The sequence below is a fragment of the Pleurodeles waltl genome, chromosome 3_1, assembly GCF_031143425.1.
Source record: "Pleurodeles waltl isolate 20211129_DDA chromosome 3_1, aPleWal1.hap1.20221129, whole genome shotgun sequence".
Lineage (NCBI taxonomy): Eukaryota > Metazoa > Chordata > Amphibia > Caudata > Salamandridae > Pleurodeles > Pleurodeles waltl.
The window spans coordinates 1,439,058,553-1,439,079,173 of NC_090440.1; the positions used below are offsets into that span (position 1 = coordinate 1,439,058,553).

The 20,621-nt window shown below is 46.3% G+C and overlaps 1 protein-coding gene across 9 annotated transcripts in view; it reads right to left on the minus strand.

The window, feature by feature from the left end:
* Positions 1-20,621, minus strand: part of DIXDC1 (DIX domain containing 1) — a 523,962-nt gene that overhangs the window by 333,099 nt on the left and 170,242 nt on the right. For all 9 annotated transcript variants that reach the window (XM_069224996.1, XM_069224988.1, XM_069224993.1 and 6 more), the window contains one exon: positions 4,907-5,036. In XM_069224996.1, coding sequence (XP_069081097.1) covers positions 4,907-5,036 — 130 coding nt within the window. The remainder of the gene's footprint in view (positions 1-4,906; positions 5,037-20,621) is intronic.

The window sequence follows — 20,621 nt, forward strand, 5'->3', positions numbered from 1 at the left end:
CTGCCCCAACATCTCCAAACATCAGCCACCAACAACCAGAGCCTCCCCCTTTTACACCTGAACCCCTCAGAGTCCGTTCCTGACAGTCCACCCCAATCCTCCCACAATTATTCAACATAACTGGTCTCTTTTCAACAAGCTCGTTTCCTCGTTCTGACACCTCTCTCGAAGAATGGACCCTATCACTTTGGCTCCATTCCAGCATAGTGACTCCCTGACTTACCGTCACTCCTATCCTCATCACTACCTGTGGAACCTCCCCCTACGCCTTTCCAGCATACCGAGAGACAGCCACCTACCCAGACCCAAACGGACACTACTTCCCCTTGACAACTCAGACCTACCCCCTTCTCCTAAAGAGCTATGCAGCTTCAAAATCCACTACCCCCTCCTATTTTCCCCCTACCCCTCCTCCTATCTTCTCATAGGAGGCTGCCAGATTTCAACCATCATCACTGACCACATTAAAACTCACACACACCATTCCAGTACACACTCATCCCTTCTTAGCTCTATACAAATCCCAACTATCCAGCCAAGTCAGAAAGACAACAGCTTCTCCCTAAACTGCATGCCATACAGAAGTCAATCTGTAGTCAAACACTGTCTAGAGTTATCAAACTCGACCCTGACCCATAATCTTGAATTCTTGATCCTCACAGAAACATAGCTCAAAGTCTCATCTAACTACGCTCTAGACCTTTTTCTTTCTCCCAACTACTCCATTTTGTGTTGTGACTGGGAAGATAGTCACTAAAGAGGTCTCCCACTCATTCATCAAAACTCCCTGGGATGTCAAACCCTCCCAAAGACTCACTTTTAGTCTTTCAAAAGCTTGTCGGTGGAACTGACACATCCGCTACCTCCAACCTCAGACTGAATTTGATTTATTACATACCGGCTCAAAACAACACCTCTAATGAGGAATTAATGGCTTTCTTCACCTCTCAACTTCTCAGCTCTGACAACAATTATCTTTCTTGGTGACTTAAACATCCACTGAGGATACGTGGGCAACAGTTATGTGGACACTTTTACCTCCTTTCTCAATGTCAATGATCTCCAACCACACTGCCATAAACCTACGCACCATAAAATCGTCATACTGGATGTGATAATCTCCAATTCCCCCCCTGCCTAAAGACGTGACACCATTACAGTTGACAGGTCTGATCACATGCAGATCCCTTTCTCTCTAGTCGGCTCTCACACCAAAACATATGGGAAACCCAAGAAAGAGAAAATATGGTTTAGAGACAAATCCAACCTTGACACAGAAGCCATGGCCATCATGGCCTTTCCCACCCTAATTGTGATCACACCTCATCTTGACATCAATGAGGCCACTAACAAGATCAACTTCTGCATGGAATCCCTTACTGACAAATGTGCACTTCTGAAGTGCAAATTATCTAGACAAAATCCTCTAGGTCTTGGTTCCCTCAAGACCTTTTTGAAGAATGAAAGCTTATCAGAAAATATGAGAAAGAATGGAGAAAATCACTATCTTTCCTTAGTATGACTAAGCTTCACAAAGTGAGAAAACAATACAAAGACCAAGGGGGTCATTCTAACCCTGGCGGTCGGCGACCGCCAGGGCTAATATGACGGAAGCACCGCTAACAGGCTGGCGCCGCGGTCGGAAAACCGGGTCCGGCGGTTTCCTGCCGGATTAACCCCGGTTGGGCGAATCCTCCATGGCGATTCCGACCCCCTTCCCGCCAGCCTGTTTCTGGCGGTTTTTACCGCCAGGAACAGGATGGCGGGAACGGGTGTCGTGGGGCCCCTGGGGGCCCCTGCACTGCCCATGCCACTGGCATGGGCAGTGCAGGGGCCCCCTAACAGGGCCCCAGCAGGATTTTCACTGTCTGCATAGCAGACAGTGAAAATCGCGACGGGTGCAACTGCACCCGTCGCACACCTGCAACACCGCCGGCTCCATTCATAGCCGGCTTCAGTGTTGCAGGCCCTTTCCCGCTGGGCCGGCGGGCGCTCCCTTGGCGGGCGCCTGCCGGCCCAGCAGGAAAGTCAGAATGGCCTCCGCGGTCTTTTGACCGCGGAGCGGCCAATTGGCAGTTCCCGCTTGGCGGGCGGCGCCCGCCGCCCACCAATGTAGGAATGACCCCCCAAATCCTCAGAGCCAAACTATCCCATATCAGAGCCCTCATGAGTTCTGCAAAGAATAGACTGAAGTGCCTGTTTGAGGTTATTGCACAGTCTACTGTCCACTCTATCACTATGGCTCCCAAACCATCCATGGTCCGTTGCAACAACTTAATGGATTTCTTTGATAAAAAAGTTAGAGACATCCATATTTTAGTTCCCATCAATGACTCCCTTGAACGGTTGAGTCTCTACCATCCAAAGCACTACAAACATGGTCATCTTTCTCTCCACTCTCCTATCTCCAAAAAAAAACCTTCAGACCATCATCGGGACGCTATTCCAGGCTCTATCAGCAAATCTCTTGCCACACACCTACTTCCCATATGGATCACTATAGTCAATTACTCTCTCGCCGTGTATCTGCGGCATTTGACAATGTCAACCATCATAACCTCCTTCATATTCTTGAACTACGCATGGGATGTGGAGGCACTGTCCTCGACTGGTTCTCCTCTTACCTCTCCAACAATTCCCAAATTGTGAAAATGGGCAGCTCATTGTCGAGACCAGTCAGTGTTCACCAAGGTGTCCCTCAAGGTTCGATCCTCTCGCCAACCCTTTTCAACCTCAATCTCTACCTAAAACCACTATGTGTGATTCTCATAAATGCTGGGAGTCTCTTCCACCTCTATGCCGATGATACCCAAATATACTTTAAAATCTCATTCCCGGAGGACGTTGCCCTGCTTTCAATTACACTCTTAAAGATTAAAAACTGGATGTCCAATCGCCATTAAAAACTCAACCCAACTAAAACAGAATTTCTATTGATCTCACCTCTGAAAGCAAAAACGCTAGAATGGATAGCCAATTTTCCTGCCTTTGAAGGAAGCCTCGCCATTGTCACGAATGCTAGCTCACTCGGCATCACACTTGATAATCGTCTCAATCTTCATCAGACAATTGATTCTGAAACAAGACCTCCAAACAGTGGTGCAGTCTCTCATTCCCTCTAAACTAGATTCTCTAAGGCATTTCCAAAGTTCACCTAGGCCCACTGAGCAACACTACATGCTGCATCACGCTTTGTCTTAGGTCTCAAGAAATTTGACCACATTTCCCCTGCCCTGCTAACCCTCCAATGGCTCTCCACTGAGCACTGGCCTGATTCAAAACTGCTTGCTTTACACACAGAGCCAGCACTCCTCCTCCTCAAACTCCTATCTAAACAAGAAACTGCAAATCTCCAGCACAGACAGGGGTTCCAGAAATGCCCAATCCCTGCCCCTGGAACTCCCCTCTTTCAGTCAAGAACAATACATAAACCAGTCTTTCCCTGGGAGCGCCACTAGAATCTGGAAATCTTTGCCTCTCTTACTTGGTCTAACCACCTGCCTAGCAACCTTCAAAAAGGATCTCAAGCTTCTTCTTTTTTACAGACATCTCGGTTAATTCACCCTAGACCAGACTTATGTACTTTCTCCACTATGCCCTGATCTGCCTTTAACTGTTCATATCCTCTGCCCTAATGTTGTAACTGCCTCTTGTGTTAACTCCTGTAAACATGCACTGATGTAAACGTCCTGGACTAACTACTATTAATGTTATCCACTGTAACCCTGTATCCTGTGTGTTGTAAAGTGCTCTGATGCCTTCAGGCCATGTCTGCGCTATATAAAACTGCAAATAAAATACATGTAAAACGAGTGTAAATCAAGCAATGGAAGAACTCAAGAAATTGACTTTTGACATGGATAGATATCAAGCAGTAGACAGATGAAACATGTAATAATCTGGAAATTGATATGTAAAACAAATTCACAATGAACACATGAAATAAGTGGAAATTGAAATGTACAAATGTGGGAACAAGCGGTGGCAAAGCCAGTAAATTTGATGCTCACACTGTGGCGCAGACAAAAAAAGTGTCTGCTGCAAAACATATGAATAAAGGGTTTATTTGTGTTTCAAAAAAGCAATTGTGTGATCACAGAGTGTACTTTTCAGTGAATGCCTTGATGGATTAAAAAAGCAATTGTGTGATCACAAAGTGTACTTTTCAGTGAATGCCTGGATGGATCAAAAAAGCAATTGTGTGATCACAGAGTGTACTTTTCAGATGTAAAAAAGTCCCTCATGTATTCCAGTCAAGGCAGAAGAACATACTTAGAGAGACAACATAAAGAAAATGAGACTAAAATATTGTTATGGGCTCAACCAAGATGTGATTGATAATGTTTCAAGCCAATGGCTGAAGATTCTTGAGCCAGGGAACCCGGTAGATGAAGGAAGCGGAACCAAATCCTAATAAACTACTGTATGTTCGCCATTAATGACTCAAGTGGTACAATGTAAAATTTAAAACAAACACTGGCAAAGAAAACATGTTTGGGTTTAATGTGTAGGACAGAGCGCATTAAAGAGACCGAGCGAGGGCAGAATGGGCTTAAGTTGTAAAGTGGTCACTCGTGGCAGTTCAATACAAACACTGGAGTAGAGGCAGAAGGATAAACCAAAAGAATTAGGTTAGAGATGAATACTCCACTGAGCAGAGCCAAGAGTAGATTAACAAAGTCTCAAGTCAGTGGCTAAAAAAGTATGGTCGAAGACAACAAATAGTTGAAAGGCACAGACCCAAAGCCCACTCTGTATTTTGTAAGCAATTTGACATCTGCGCGGTCAAAACTCAGACCTATGAAGGGAGATATGAGTGCACGCTGTCAAAGCAATGGAAAACTCAAGCAGAAACTTAGCAAACCCCAGAATGTCAAAGATGGCAAGTGAAAAAACTAATACTCACCGACTATCTCAATGAGATGCGCTAGAACAACACCATCTCTGAGGTCCTGCCTCAGGTCGTGGATGGGCTTTACATCTGGTTTCTTTTTTAACTGGGAATTCACCCATGCCACGTACGCCTGCAGTTGTTGCTGGAAAACAAGTAACATATAAGTTCAAACAGAAATCATTTGATTAACTATCAATATTCTGAAATGTGTGGAATAAGTTGGGGAGTATGCAGACCGATGATCCTAAATTTGAAAAAAGTGTTTATTTACTCAGTTTCATATATTTAGATTCGCAAAGCCTAAAAACAGTCAAACCTATCTTTGAATGGGTCTTTAGTGATATATGAGACTGTGACAGTCACAAAGCTTTATAAGGGGCGGCGTTGTCTGTGGTGAAACGGCATCGTCTGATGCTCCGAGCAATAGTCTTTGCTGGTCCAGCAGGAAAAGCGGGTAACCGCTGGCTGCTGAGGATCACACAGTTTTCAGAATTATGATGTATCCTCCCCGTGTCTCAAACAACAGCCATACATGTGCTTTATAGAAGGCTGCACTTTTACATTTGTAATTATTTTTACACATAAATATAGAGAACACTTGGAAATATACTAATAGTATCCTCATCTTTCACAAATACAAAGTAAATATGGATGTACACAGAAAATGTTCCTTACAAGTATACAAGTAAAAACATTCCAGGGTGTAATATTTTAATTGGTGCACAATTTGAGCATCATTCTAGGTTTTGGACCCATGCATGAGTAATAACATGCAAATACTAGATGTACCCCCTACTTACCAAAGTGCACAAAATATGAGTATATGCCTTTTGACCGCATGTTGTGGTTTATCTGGTGAATCTGATGTTGGCAAACACCTTTGTTGTATAGTTATAGTTAGAATCCCAATGAAAATGCAAACTGAAGTTTGTGTCCGAGTGAGGCTTTGTGGGTAGTTTGTAGGGGTAGCTTGTAGTGAGGCCCAAAATGTGCAAGAAATAAATATGAATAAACACAGATTGGAATGTTAAAAAAACATGAACGCTGTAAAACTGGGAACTCTAATGATAAGCGAGTCGGGCTTATGCCAGAGGCAGGTTAACTCAAGAGTAGGTCAGACCATTTCCTCATGCCATATAATGATGTTTCAGAAACCTTTCCACAAGTCAGTGGACACTGCAAGTGTCGACAGATGCAAAAAGAAGAATCCTTTGCTTTGTCTGGCTTTCTACTGGCACACTGTTTTGTGATTATTGCCTTGTAAGAGGTTGGCATGGCACAATCTGAAATGTTTGATAGCCTTCCGAAAAAAATGAAATTTGGCTAACACGATGTCAGGTAGTAGGACGCTGCAGAGCTTGTGAACTTGAGCAGACAAGCAGACACGCTTCAGTCTTTACTGACATTTCTGTCTGGATTGCTAGTGGGTTGAGTTTGAAAAGGTTGGCTAACCAGGGTCAAAACCATGACAACGATTATTTTTAAGGCTATGGAGCTTTTTGTTTTAAGGCAAGAGGCAACATTTTAGCATCTTTACTCTCTCGGACTCAAACTGTCACGCCACCATTTTGGTTATTAAATTGAGAGTGTGTATGAGGGTTAGTAAATTGCAGCACTCGAGCAATGTGTGGTTTGCTGATCTCCGGAGCCCTGGGAGAGAGTGCGGAGGGGTTCGTAGCGTCACCACCGTCTGCCGCGAGGGCCAGGCTTGGCGCGTGTAAACTAATCACATTTCCCAGTGATAGGATTAGCTTTCTTCTGCACTAAGCATCCCATTCTGGTGTCAGTACACATTGGCCGCAGTTCTGAGCTCCCCGCCGCTCCGTAATACCGCTGCCAGGCTGGGCCTTACAATAGGAAGCATGCAGGCGCATTGTCCTCAAAGATGGCCTTCGCCATCAGCGCGACAGTAAATCCGGACACTGCCAGGACAACGGATCCAGGGCACATGCTGACTAAGTGGTCTGGTGGCAGGAGAAGTGATACAGCAGCAGTGGGGCAGAGCCACAAGTCTGCTGGTATTCAGTGGATAATAGCAAGAGAGCAATGGAAGTGCGACAGAGAAGAGTGGAATGGTGTGGTGGCTTCAGTGTCCGCTGTACCAAGCTTCTTCAGTTGACACTACTGTGTGACGCTGCTCAAATCACTTCATATCCCAGTCTGTGCCTCTGCCCCCAATTCATGCCACAGCTGGGGCTTTCTACATAACCCATAGGGTAGGCACTGAATAAGAGCAGGTTATAAATTCATTTACCTGGGACGGTAGAGATTGTGCGTTGAGTCTGTGAATTTTGACTAATTAAAACTTACTATTCTAAATTCAAAAGTGTATCCTTGACAGCAACCTAGATGACAAATAGAGGTGGCAAGGAGTAGTTCATGTTACTCTTGCCTTCCCTTTGGTATTACTGGCACTGCCATTACTACCACTGATCAAGGAGACAGTATCAGGAAAAGCCAAAGCCAAAAGGTCTCGCCTATGCAAGAGCTATTTACTTTGCCAATGTGTTTTAGCCATGTTGTACACCAACGTGTCCCGCTGTTCAGTATTGCTAGGAGTTAGTGGCGTAGAAGAGAGTCGCGTGGAGTGTTGAAGAGTGGAATGGTGAAGAGTGGAGTAGAGTGTAGTGGCACAGAGTGTCATGCATAGGAGCAGCATAGTGTGGAGTCGCGTAGAGTGGCATACACTGGAGTGGCGTAGAGTGGACTGGTGTAGACTACATTAGCGTAGAGTGTTGCAGGATATAATGGCACAGAGTGCAGTGGCAATGACTTCAGTGGCATAAAATTCAGCGTTGTATAATGCAGTGGCACAGAGTAGAGTGGCACAGAGTAGAGTGGGGCAGATTAGAGTGGCAGGGGTGCAAGTAGAGTCGGGTGGCATAGAGGGCAGTGGCGTAGAGTGGTGCAGAGTAGAGTAGCTAAAGGGGTGCGGAGTCGAGTACAGTGCCATAGAGTGCAGTGGCATATATTTTGGTAGTGCAGAGTAGAGTGCCATAGAGTTCAGTGGTGGAGAGTGCATTATTGCAGAGTCGAGTGTCAGAGTGCAGTGGTGTTGAGTAGAGTAGAGTGGCATAGAAAGCAGTGGTGTAGAGTTCGGTGATAAAGAGTGTGGTGCATTGGCATAGAATGCTGTGGCATAGAGTGCAGTTGCATAGAGTGCGTTGGTGTAAAGTGCAGTGGTTAAGAGTAGAGTGGCAATGAGTGCAGTGGCATAGAGTGGAGTGGCACAGACTGAAGTAGAGTTGCTTAGAGTGCAGTGGCATAGAGTAGATTGTTTCAGAGTGGAGCAGTGCAGGGTAGAGTGCAGTTGGCATAGAGTGTAATAGAGTAGAGTGAAGTGGTGTAGAGTGCAGATGAATAGAGTGCAGTGATGTTCATAGTAGATCAGAGTGGAGTACAGTGGATTGACTTAGAGTGCAGGGGAATAGAGTTGAGTGTTGGAGAGTAAAGTGCACTGGCATATAGGGTTTTGGTGCTGAGTGCAGCAGTGTAGAGTGCAGTGATGTAGAGTGGCGTAGAGTACAGTGGCATACAGTGGAGTTATAGAGAGTAGAATGGAGTGGCCTAGACTGGAGAGGTATAAAGTGTAGTGGAGAAGAGTGCAGTGTTGTAGAGTGTAATGGTGAAGAGTGCATTGACACAGAGTAGAGTCGTACAAGGTAGAGTAGAGAGGCGTAGCGTGAAGTGGCATAGAGTGGAGTGGTACAGAGTGCAGTGGCGTGGAGTGGTGTAAAGTGGAGTGGTTCAGAGTAGACTGCAGTATTGTGGAGTGTTGCAGATTACAGTAGGGGCGGCGCAGTGTGGAGTATGCATGGTATGGCAGTGCACTGTCATTAGAGAGAACACATTTTCAAATGAAATGACCACTACATTTGCACAGACATACAGTTTTACTGGTTAAACTATAGAGTGCACAAACGAAAATGTGTGGGAATTGCATCACTTAGTGTAATGCTTTGTTTTGGTTATATTAAAGTATGTGTTTCCAACACACTTCAGAAATAACAAAAATGTGCTTCATTTGTGATCATAATTTTGGTATATTCTGTACACATTTAAATGTTGTTCTGAGCTATACAAAAATGCTCTATCCTACCCCCAGTATCCAACACGATTGTCATGTAAATCCTTCAACTTTGATGTCAGAGAAAGAAAAGTAAACGAGCGCCCTCGGAAGACAGAGCCTGATATTTGACCTCGGTCTTTGCTTGCACAGCAAATGTGACACTATAAAAGCAATATTTAAAGGCATGTTTACAGAAAGGGACATGGTGGACGGATACAGTAAACACAGTTTAGGCAGTGGGAGGGACAAACTGAACTTGGACAGCCTAAAGCAACTAAAGCCAGCAAATAGAAAGGCAGAAAATGTGAGTTACTTACCACAAAGCCAATGGTAATCAGCAGGCGGAATGCATTCCTAGGTCAACATTCTAAAAGTCCCCAAGATGTATTTAGCAAGCCAGACAGCTGTGCTGTCTGGTAGGCTGCGACCTATACAAGGATCTAAGAACCATGTTTACTTGCTGTAGCCTTCACCGCTTGCCATTTCTCCAGCCTGTCAGCAGCAAACAAAATGAGAATGCTGTTGAGAATGGGACACGAAGTCTTAGGGGGATAAAAGGAGTATGATGACACTTTCAATAGTGCTGCTATTTCAGAGTTATAGTATGTGGATGGCTGCCCAAATGAAGACACATGGTTAGACCATGAAGGGTGGAGGGATGCAGGCTTGCATGAAGTATAACCGGCTACAACCTGCAACAGCACACAGAAGTGATGCATCATGGCTGCCAGGTGACCTTGCTGGTTCAGTAGCCATCACCTGTGTTCTTGGATACAGCCCAGTGCAGTCTTGAGCATATCCTGCTATGTATATGGAGCACCGAAATGCATATTCCTCTGTGGGTGACATACACTTTATTTCAGTGTTTGTTCCTTTTGAAACTTCCCAACCTAAAGTTATAGCACACATTTTATTTTATTTTATATGGTCTTCCTAGATTACTACAGATACAGGTGAATAACTAACACCAATCTCATCTCTAGACTTAATGACGATGACGTTGATTGTATCTCCCTGACAGCTCTCCCCATAATGTTGCCATCAATCAGCCATAGGCCACACTAACAGTGTAGGGAAAGCCTGTGCTTCATCAGTTTAGTGCATCACTAGAAGAACACACACCCCAACAATGGCAGTGTGGGCAGGGAACCATGCACCATATGCATTATAAAGTAAATGATTTCTGGAAATGCAGCAGCATTCAAGATCTCACAGACTTTCATATTGGGCAAACTCAGGCTCCCTAGCTTTTCAATAAGCGTTCTCATTGCCACATCAGCTTTAGGGCATGCTAGGTCAGTTGTCGTAGAACTGCAGAGGCAGCCATCTTTGCATTCACCTAGGTGGTCCTTGGGCACGAGGTGTTAATAATGTAGCACTCAAGCCATCAGCCCTGTGCTGGAGCTCTGTGACTTGCTGGAGGGATGTTGGCCCTAGGGGCCTTTGAGGGGAATGATAAAAGGAAATATGTTAGGGAAAAATGGGAGGGTTCGAGAGAATGTGTGCCAGCGTGCAAGGGTAGAGACAATGACAGGGAGGATGGATGGAGAAAGGGGCTAAAGTTATCGTTTTCTCCATGGGAGCCAGCGAGTTCAGTCCGAGTGTTGAATGCCTAGATTTCTTTAGGTTTAGGCATTTCCTATCCACAGCATTATTAATCCTGCGCAGATACAGCATTTGTGTCATTGGGTGCCCAAATTTATGTTTGTACAATAAATGAGTCAAAAAATTATATGTGCAATTACAGAATAAAACATATTCGTCATTAGTGATTTCCATTTTAATGGTTACGTCCATGGCAGCGCCCGTGTGGCGCCATGGACGTAACCATTACGTCCAGGGACTGGCAGTCGGGGGAAGCGCTAGCGCTTCCCCCGAGGGCCGCCCCCCAACACCCCCAGGCCAGGGCTGAAAGGGTAATCCCTTCCCCTTTCACGCCCACCCCCCCGCCCCCCCCATGACGTCAGCGCGCGATCGCGCGCTGATTTCATGGAAAGGGGGAATGACGCGCTGGAAGCCATTTGCTTCCAGCGCGTCAAGGGAGAAGGTGAGTATTTCACCTTCCTGCGGGGTGGGGGTGCTCTCAGAGAGGCATCGAGGGAAAGGAAAGCGTTTTCCTTTCCCTCGATGTCTCTTTGAGCATTCCTGCTGCCCGATCGCGATGCGATCGGGCAGCAGGAATGCCCACTAGACACCAGGGATTTCTGTATGTGTGTGTGTGTGTGTGTGAATATTAGTGTAGGGGAGCGACCCCTTGGGCAAGGGTCGCTCCCCTTTGGGGGCACATGCATTTTACGTCGTTTCTGCCCCCCCTGGGGGCAGATTGGCCCTATTTTTAGGCCGATCTGCCCCCAAGGGGGGCAGAAAGCCACTAGACACCAGGGATTTTATTGTTGCTTTGTATTTTTTGTGTTGGGGGGCGGCCCCTTGGGCAAGGGTCGCTCCCCTTTGGGGGCACATGTATTTTACGTCGTTTCTGCCCCCCCTGGGGGCAGATTGGCCCTATTTTTAGGCCGATCTGCCCCCAAGGGGGGCAGAAAGCCACTAGACACCAGGGATTTTATTGTTGATTTGTATTTTTTGTGTTGGGGGCGGCCCCTTGGGCAAGGGTCGCTCCCCTTTGGGGGCAAATGTATTTTACGTCGTTTCTGCCCCCCCTGGGGGCAGATTGGCCCTATTTTTAGGCCGATCTGCCCCCAAGGGGGGCAGAAAGCCACTAGACACCAGGGATTTTATTGTTGATGTGTATTTTTTGTGTTGGGGGGCGGCCCCTTGGGCAAGGGTCGCCCCCAGGGGCCCTCATGTATTTTTGGGCAGTTTTGCCCCCCTTGGGGGCAGAGAGGCCTATTTTTTTTAGGCCTTTCTGCCCCCAAGGGGGGCAGAATCCCAATAGCGCCAGAAATAGTATGTATGTATGTGTGCTTTGTGTTGGGGGGTGGCCCCTTGGGCAAGGGTCGCTCCCCCCAGGGGCGCAATGTATTTATTGTCGTTTCTGCCCCCCTTGGGGGCAGATTGGCCCTATTTTTAGGCCGATCTGCCCCCAAGGGGGGCAGAAAGCCACTAGACACCAGGGATTTTATTGTTGATTTTTATTTTTTGTGTTGGGGGGTGGCCCCTTGGGCAAGGGTCGCCTCCAGGGGCCCACATGTATTTTAGGGCAGTTCTGCCCCCCTAGGGGGCAGATATGCCTATTTTTTAGGCCTTTCTGTCCCCAAGGGGGGCAGAATCCCCATAGCGCCAGGGATACTATGTATGTGTGTGTGTGCTTTGTGTGGGGGTGTGGCACCTTGGGCAAGGGTCGCCCCCCCCCAAAGGGTGCAATGTAATCTGGGCGATTTCTGCCCCTTCCCCTTGGGGGTAGATTGGCCTATTTTTTTTTAGGCCCATCTTCCCCCAAGCAGAGAAGACTAGACACGGGAAAATGAAAAAATGGTTAGTGGCGGAGTGTTTGTCAACTGGCGAAGTATTTACTTTTATGATAATAACAGTTTTTCTCCTTTTTGTTTTAGTTCAAAGCTTTTGCTGACTTTGCTGTGGCTTGTTGCAGTTTTGGCAGTAGTTGTCCTGCGGTTTGCGTAGTTGCATATTTTAGGTAAGTAAATAAATTTACTCCAAGTGAGTATTGTTGCAATGCATGAATGACATGTTTGTAGGTGGTGTACTGAATGCAGGATTGTGTGTGAAATTGTCCTTAGAGTTATGCACAATGATTATTGTGTTGTCTTATGTCTAATTTGCTTTTATTTTTCTCTTTTTAGTGGGATATCGTTGGTGATTGCTGTGGCTGTGCAGAGTAGTTGCTGGTGAGTCAAGCTTTTTCAGGCAAGTGAGCAGTATAGTTTTTGAGTTTATAATTCTTAGTGATAAACCTATACTTTGTTACTTATCTTACACAGTGCTGGTTGTTGGTGGTGTATTTGTCCAGTTAATTTTAGTAGGAAGGATCATGGCCAGCCGTAGGATGACCGCTCAGCAGGTTGTTAGTGTGCTTTTTGAGTCATCTTCTGACCATGAATATGAGACTGACTCTGCATCTGAGGCAGAGGAGGAAGTGCAGGATTCTGGAAGTGAATTTTCTGTCAGAGATGAATCATCTGATGATGAAGCCACTCTCAGTGCTGATGAAGGGCCTGTTTTAGAGGAGGACAGTGATGTGCCAATGGTGCAGGAGCCAGCGGCTGAAAGGCTTCCCATTGGAAGACCTGACGCATGGGTTGCACCAAACATGGAGCAGCCACAGTTGCCTGCGTTTACTGGTTTTCCAGGGTGTCGAGTTAATACGGAAAACTTTTTGCCCGTCAACTTTTTTGAGTTGTTTATGGACGATATATTTTTGGAAGAGATTGTTGAGCAGACTAATTTGTATGCAGAGCAGTTTTTGAGGGACAACGCTGCTAGACTTAGGCCACACTCTAGAGCTAGCCGGTGGATTCCCACAAATCTGGAAGAGTTGAAAAAGTTCTTGGGTTTAACTTTTTTGATGGGGCTGATAAGGAAGCCGTCGCTGTCTTCATATTGGTCTACTAGTCCCTTGATGGCAACTGCTATATTTCCTGCCATCATGAGTCGTAACCGGTATGAGCTTCTTCTTCGGATGTTGCATTTTGTAGATAATGCTTTAGCCTTGCCACGAGATCATCCTGATTCTGACCGTCTTTTTAAGATTAGACCTGTCCTTGATCATTTGGTAGATCGGTTTTCAGAGATCTATGTTCCAGGGAAAGAAATATCTGTAGATGAGTCTTTGGTCCTGTTCAAGGGTCGTTTGGTTTTTAGGCAGTACATTCCTAGCAAGAGGGCACGGTATGGAATTAAATTGTATATGCTGTCAGAAAGTAGTACAGGATATGTTTATAATTTCCGGGTCTACACTGGTAGGGATTCCAATATTGACCCCCCTGGTTGTCCTCCCACTTTTGGAGTTAGTGAGAAAATTGTGTGGGAACTTGGTAGACGACTGTTTAACAAAGGTCACCATTTATATGTAGATAACTTCTACACTGGAGTTCGGTTGTTCAAGGAGTTGTTCAGAGTGGACACTGTTGCTTGTGGCACAATCCGCTCTAATCGGAAAGGCTATCCAAAAGAGCTTGTCTGTAAAAAACTTGAGAAGGGACAGTGCAGTGCCTTGCGGAATGATGAGCTGCTAGCTCTGAAATTTGTAGACAAGAGGGATGTATACATGCTAAGCACCATCCATGATGAGAGTACTTCACCTGTGGCTGTTTGGGGTCAGGTTGCCGAAGTGCGCAAACCTGTGTGCATCTTAGACTATAATAAGCACATGGGTGGTGTTGATAGAGTAGATCAGAGGTTAGAACCTTACACTGCTGCTCGTAAGTCTTATGTGTGGTATAAGAAATTAGCGCTTCACTTGTTCCACTTGGCAACTTTTAATGCTTTTGTTGTGTTTAAGGATAGTTCTCCAGAGTCAAGGATGACATTTGTGAAATTTCAGGAGTCTATCATAGCTAGCCTTGTTGTGCTGGAACAGGCAAGAGTTCCTAGAGAAGCAGTGGTGGAGGATGTGGCTAGATTGAAAGATCGTCACTTTGCTGAGCACATTCCTCCCACGGCCAAAAAAACTTTCCTGCTAAGAGATGTAGAGTCTGTGCTCGAAGAGGTATCAGGAAGGAGACTAGGATGTACTGCCCTGATTGTCCTTCAAAGCCTGGGCTGTGTGTGGGTGGCTGTTTCAGGAGCTACCACACACAGAAGAATTATTGGGAAATTCCGTGAGCGTAAACTGGTGTTTTATATTTTTATATGTTCGGTTTCACGGTTGGCATTAGTCATGTATTCAGTTAGAGCTTTTGTGTTTGTAGTTTTGTACTAATTTATGATTAGTGGTTTCTTTGTTGTTTAAAAACAAAAAAAAGGGGATGGCATGTGTAGAGTGGCGCTTGGCTGGCGGCGTGGGTGTGGTGGCGCTTGGCTGGCGGCGTGGGTGTGGTGGCGCTTGGCTGGCGGTGTGTGTGGGGTGGCGCTTGGCTGGCGGTGTGTGTGGGGTGGCGCTGGGCTGGCGGTGTGTGTGGGGTGGCGCTTGGCTGGTGGTGTGGGTGGGGTGGGGCTTGGCTGGTGGTGTGGCGCTTGGCTGGCAGTGCCAGCCAAACGCCAGTCCACACACTCATCAGCTGGTGTGATTGCTGTATCAGGCATGTGGGCGTATGAAAGTGATGGGCCCTTGACTGGCGCTGTCTGTGGATGCGAGTCTTGTAATGTGCTGGGCCCGTGGCTGGCGGCGTGAATGGTCTAGTGCATGTCATGTATGAAAGGTGTGTGAATGGACTGTAAAGCGGTTGGTGCCTTGTCGTGGCTTTACAGCTCACGAGCTGTGAGTCATTGGTTCAGTTTTTTGGCCTTTCAGTTATTACCAGTGCATTTCACTTTTGTGAAATCTCTTGTTAATAAAATTTTATCTACTGAACCATCACTCACCCTCGTGCCAAATCCAACCAGTATGTGTGGTACAAATGACAAAACCTGCTCCGCTGTAATCAGGCGTCGCAGCACACTTGAGACACGCTAGGTGCCTCAGGTGGGACCCCGATGATGAAGCATGCCACCAACTTGGTTGGTGGGTGAGGGGTCTTCTTCACATAACCTAAGTGTGTTTCTTTTCACAATTTTAGTGTTTGGCACATCACGGACGTATGTGCACACATCAAAGTGATATATTCCAAAAATACCTGTGTTTGGGGGGAGGGCCCACCTATGTTTTTGGTCCTGGGTGCGGTCGTCATGTAGGGAAACCTACAAAACCCAGAAACTTTTTAAAACTAGGCACCCCAAGGAGTCTAGGGAGGTGTGGCTTGTGTGGCTCCCCCAACATTTTCTTACCCAGACTCCTCTGTAAACCTCACAATTTGCATAAAAAAGCATATTTTCCTGATTTTTCTTAGTAGGATCACCGCTCCAGCACAAAATTCCTACTCCCCAGTTTTCCCCTCAGTCTCCCAAGTAAAATGACACCTCACTTATGTGGGTCCCCAAAGCAGAGTCCGTCTAAAGTTGTATAAAAGAATATGCCCTTATAAACTTGCTGTGCTATCCCTTCAGGTTTTGGGCCTTATTATGTTGCAGGCACCTGGGCCACCCACACAAGTGAGGTATCATTTTTATCGGGAGACTTGGGGGAACACTGGGTGGAAGGAAATTTGTGGCTCCTCTCAGATTCCAGAACTTTCTGCCACAGAAATGTGAGGAACATGTGTTTTTTTAGCCAAATTTTGAGGTTTGCAAAGGATTCTGGGTAACAGAACCTGGTTCGAGCCCCGCAAGTCACCCCTCCTTGGATCTCCCTAGGTCTCTAGTTTTCAGAAATGCACAGGTTTGGTAGGTTTCCCTAGGTGGTGGCTGAGCTAGAGGCCAAAATCTACAGGTAGTCACTTTTCTAAAAACAGCTCTGTTTTCTGTGATATGTCCACGTTGTGTTTTAGGGCATATCCTGTCGCGGGCGCTAGGCCTACCCACACAAGTGAGGTATCATTTTTATCGGGAGACGTGGGGGAACGCTGGGTGGAAGGAAATTTGTAGCTCCTCTCAGATTCCAGAACTTTCTGCCACAGAAATGTGAGGAACATGTGTTATTTTAGCCAAATTTTGAGGTTTGCAAAGGATTCTGGGTAACAGAACCTGGTCCGAGCCCCGCAAGTCACCCCTCCTTGGATTCCCCTAGGTCTCTAGTTTTCAGAAATGCACAGGTTTGGTAGGTTTCCCTAGGTGCCGGCTGAGCTAGAGGCCAAAATCTACAGGTAGGCACTTCGCAAAAAACACCTCTGTTTTTTCCCAAAATTTAGGATGTGTCCACGTTGCGCTTTGGGGTGTTTCCTGTCGCCGGCGCTAGGCCTACCCACGCAAGTGAGGTATCATTTTTATCGGGAGACTTGGGGGAACGATGGGTGGAAGGAAATTTGTAGCTCCTCTCAGATTCCAGAACTTTCTGCCACAGAAATGTGAGGGACATGTGTTTTTTTAGCCAAATTTTGATGTTTGCAAAGGATTCTGGGTAACAGAACCTGGTCCGAGCCCCGCAAGTCACCCCTCCTTGGATCCCCCTAGGTCTCTAGTTTTCAGAAATGCACAGGTTTGGTAGGTTTCCCTAGGTGGCGGCTGAGCTAGAGGCCAAAATCTACAGGTAGTCACTTTGCTAAAAACAGCTCTGTTTTCTGTGATATGTCCACGTTGTGTTTTGGGGCATATCCTGTCGCGGGCGCTAGGCCTACCCACACAAGTGAGGTATCATTTTTATCGGGAGACGTGGGGGAACGCTGGGTGGAAGGAAATTTGTGGCTCCTCTCAGATTCCAGAACTTTCTGCCACAGAAATGTGAGGAACATGTGTTTTTTTAGCCAAATTTTGAGGTTTGCAAAGGATTCTGGGTAACAGAACCTGGTCCGAGCCCCGCAAGTCACCCCTCCTTGGATCCCCCTAGTTCTCTAGTTTTCAGAAATGCACAGGTTTGGTAGGTTTCCCTAGGTGGCGGCTGAGCTAGAGGCCAAAATCTACAGGTAGTCACTTTGCTAAAAACAGCTCTGTTTTCTGTGATATGTCCACGTTGTGTTTTGGGGCATATCCTGTCGCGGGCGCTAGGCCTACCCACACAAGTGAGGTATCATTTTTATCGGGAGACGTGGGGGAACGCTGGGTGGAAGGAAATTTGTAGCTCCTCTCAGATTCCAGAACTTTCTGCCACAGAAATGTGAGGAACATGTGTTTTTTTAGCCAAATTTTGAGGTTTGCAAAGGATTCTGGGTAACAGAACCTGGTCCGAGCCCCGCAAGTCACCCCTCCTTGGATTCCCCTAGGTCTCTAGTTTTCAGAAATGCACAGGTTTGGTAGGTTTCCCTAGGTGCCGGCTGAGCTAGAGGCCAAAATCTACAGGTAGGCACTTCGCAAAAAACACCTCTGTTTTTTTCCAAAATTTAGGATGTGTCCACGTTGCGCTTTGGGGTGTTTCCTGTCGCCGGCGCTAGGCCTACCCACGCAAGTGAGGTATCATTTTTATCGGGAGACTTGGGGGAACGCTGGGTGGAAGGAAATTTGTAGCTCCTCTCAGATTCCAGAACTTTCTGCCACAGAAATGTGAGGAACATGTGTTTTTTTAGCCAAATTGTGAGGTTTGCAAAGGATTCTGGGTAACAGAACCTCGTCCGAGCCACACAAGTCACCCCTCCTTGGATTCCCCTAGGTCTCTAGTTTTCAGAAATGCATAGGTTTGGTAGGTTTCCCTAGGTGGCGGCTGAGCTAGAGGCCAAAATCTACAGGTAGTCACTTTGCTAAAAACAGCTCTGTTTTCTGTGATATGTCCACGTTGTGTTTTGGGGCATATCCTGTCGCGGGCGCTAGGCCTACCCACACAAGTGAGGTATCATTTTTATCGGGAGACGTGGGGGAACGCTGGGTGGAAGGAAATTTGTAGCTCCTCTCAGATTCCAGAACTTTCTGCCACAGAAATGTGAGGAACATGTGTTTTTTTAGCCAAATTTTGAGGTTTGCAAAGGATTCTGGGTAACAGAACCTGGTCCGAGCCCCGCAAGTCACCCCTCCTTGGATTCCCCTAGGTCTCTAGTTTTCAGAAATGCACAGGTTTGGTAGGTTTCCCTAGGTGGCGGCTGAGCTAGAGGCCAAAATCTACAGGTAGTCACTTTGCTAAAAACAGCTCTGTTTTCTGTGATATGTCCACGTTGTGTTTTGGGGCATATCCTGTCGCGGGCGCTAGGCCTACCCACACAAGTGAGGTATCATTTTTATCGGGATACGTGGGGGAACGCTAGGTGGAAGGAAATTTGTGGCTCCTCTCAGATTCCAGAACTTTCTGCCACAGAAATGTGAGGAACATGTGTTTTTTTAGCCAAATTTTGAGGTTTGCAAAGGATTCTGGGTAACCGAACCTGGTCCGAGCCACACAAGTCACCCCTCCTTGGATTCCCCTAGATCTCTAGTTTTCAGAAATGCACAGGTTTGGTAGGTTTCCCTAGGTGGCGGCTGAGCTAGAGGCCAAAATCTACAGGTAGTCACTATGCTAAAAACAGCTCTGTTTTCTGTGATGTGTCCAGGTTGTGTTTTGGGGCATATCCTGTCGCGGGCGCTAGGCCTACCCACACAAGTGAGGTATCATTTTTATCGGGAGACGTGGGGGAATGCTGGGTGGAAGGAAATTTGTCGCTCCTCTCAGATTCCAGAACTTTCTGCCACAGAAATGTGAGGAACATGTGTTTTTTTAGCCAAATTTTGAGGTTTGCAAAGGATTCTGGGTAACAGAACCTGGTCCGAGCCACACAAGTCACCCCTCCTTGGATTCCCCTAGATCTCTAGTTTTCAGAAATGCACAGGTTTGGTAGGTTTCCCTAGGTGGCGGCTGAGCTAGAGGCCAAAATCTACAGGTAGTCACTATGCTAAAAACAGCTCTGTTTTCTGTGATGTGTCCAGGTTGTGTTTTGGGGCATATCCTGTCGCGGGCGCTAGGCCTACCCACACAAGTGAGGTATCATTTTTATCGGGAGACGTGGGGGAATGCTGGGTGGAAGGAAATTTGTCGCTCCTCTCAGATTCCAGAACTTTCTGCCACAGAAATGTGAGGAACATGTGTTTTTTTAGCCAAATTTTGAGGTTTGCAAAGGATTCTGGGTAACAGAACCTGGTCCGAGCCACACAAGTCACCCCTCCTTGGATTCCCCTAGGTCTCTAGTTTTCAGAAATGCACAGGTTTGGTAGGTTTCCCTAGGTGCCGGCTGAGCTAGAGGCCAAAATCTACAGGTAGTCACTTTGCTAAAAACAGCTCTGTTTTCTGTGATGTGTCCACGTTGTGTTTTGGGGCATATCCTGTCGCGGGCGCTAGGCCTACCCAAACAAGTGAGGTATCATTTTTATCGGGAGACTTGGGGGAAAATAGAATAGCAAAACAAGTGTTATTGCCCCTTCGCTTTCTCTACATTTATTCCTTCCAAATATAGGGGTGTGTGTAAAAAAGACATCTATTTGAGAAATTCCATGTAATTCACGTGCTACTATGGTCACCCCGGAATTCAGAGATGTGCAAATAACCACTGCTCCTCAACACCTTATCTTGTGCCCTTTTTGGAAATGCAAAGGTTTTCTTGATAGCTATTTTTTACTCCTTATATTTCAGCAAATTAATTACTGTATACCCGGTATAGAATGAAAACGCACTGCAGGGTGCAGCTCATTTATTGGCTCTGGGTTCCTCGGGTTCTTGATGAACCTACAAACCCTATATATCCCCGCAACCAGAGGAGTCCAGCAGACGTAACGGTATATTGCTTTCGATAATCTGACATTGCAGGGAAAAGTTACAGAGTAAAAAGTAGAGAAAAATTGATGTTTTTTTCACCTCAATTTCAATATTTTTCTTTTTCAGCTGTTATTTTCTGTAGGAAACCCTTGTAGGATCTACACAAATGACCCCTTGCTGAATTCAGAATTTTGTCTACTTTTCAGAAATGTTTAGGTTTCTGGGATCCAGCATTGGTTTCATGACCATTCCGGTCACTGACTGGAAGGAGGCTGAAAGCACAAAAAATTGCACAAATGGGGTATGCCCCAGTAAAATGCCAAAATTGTGTTGAAAAATTGAGTTTTCGGATTCAAGTCTGCCTGTTCCTGAAAGCTGGGAAGCTGCTGAGTTTAGCACCGCAA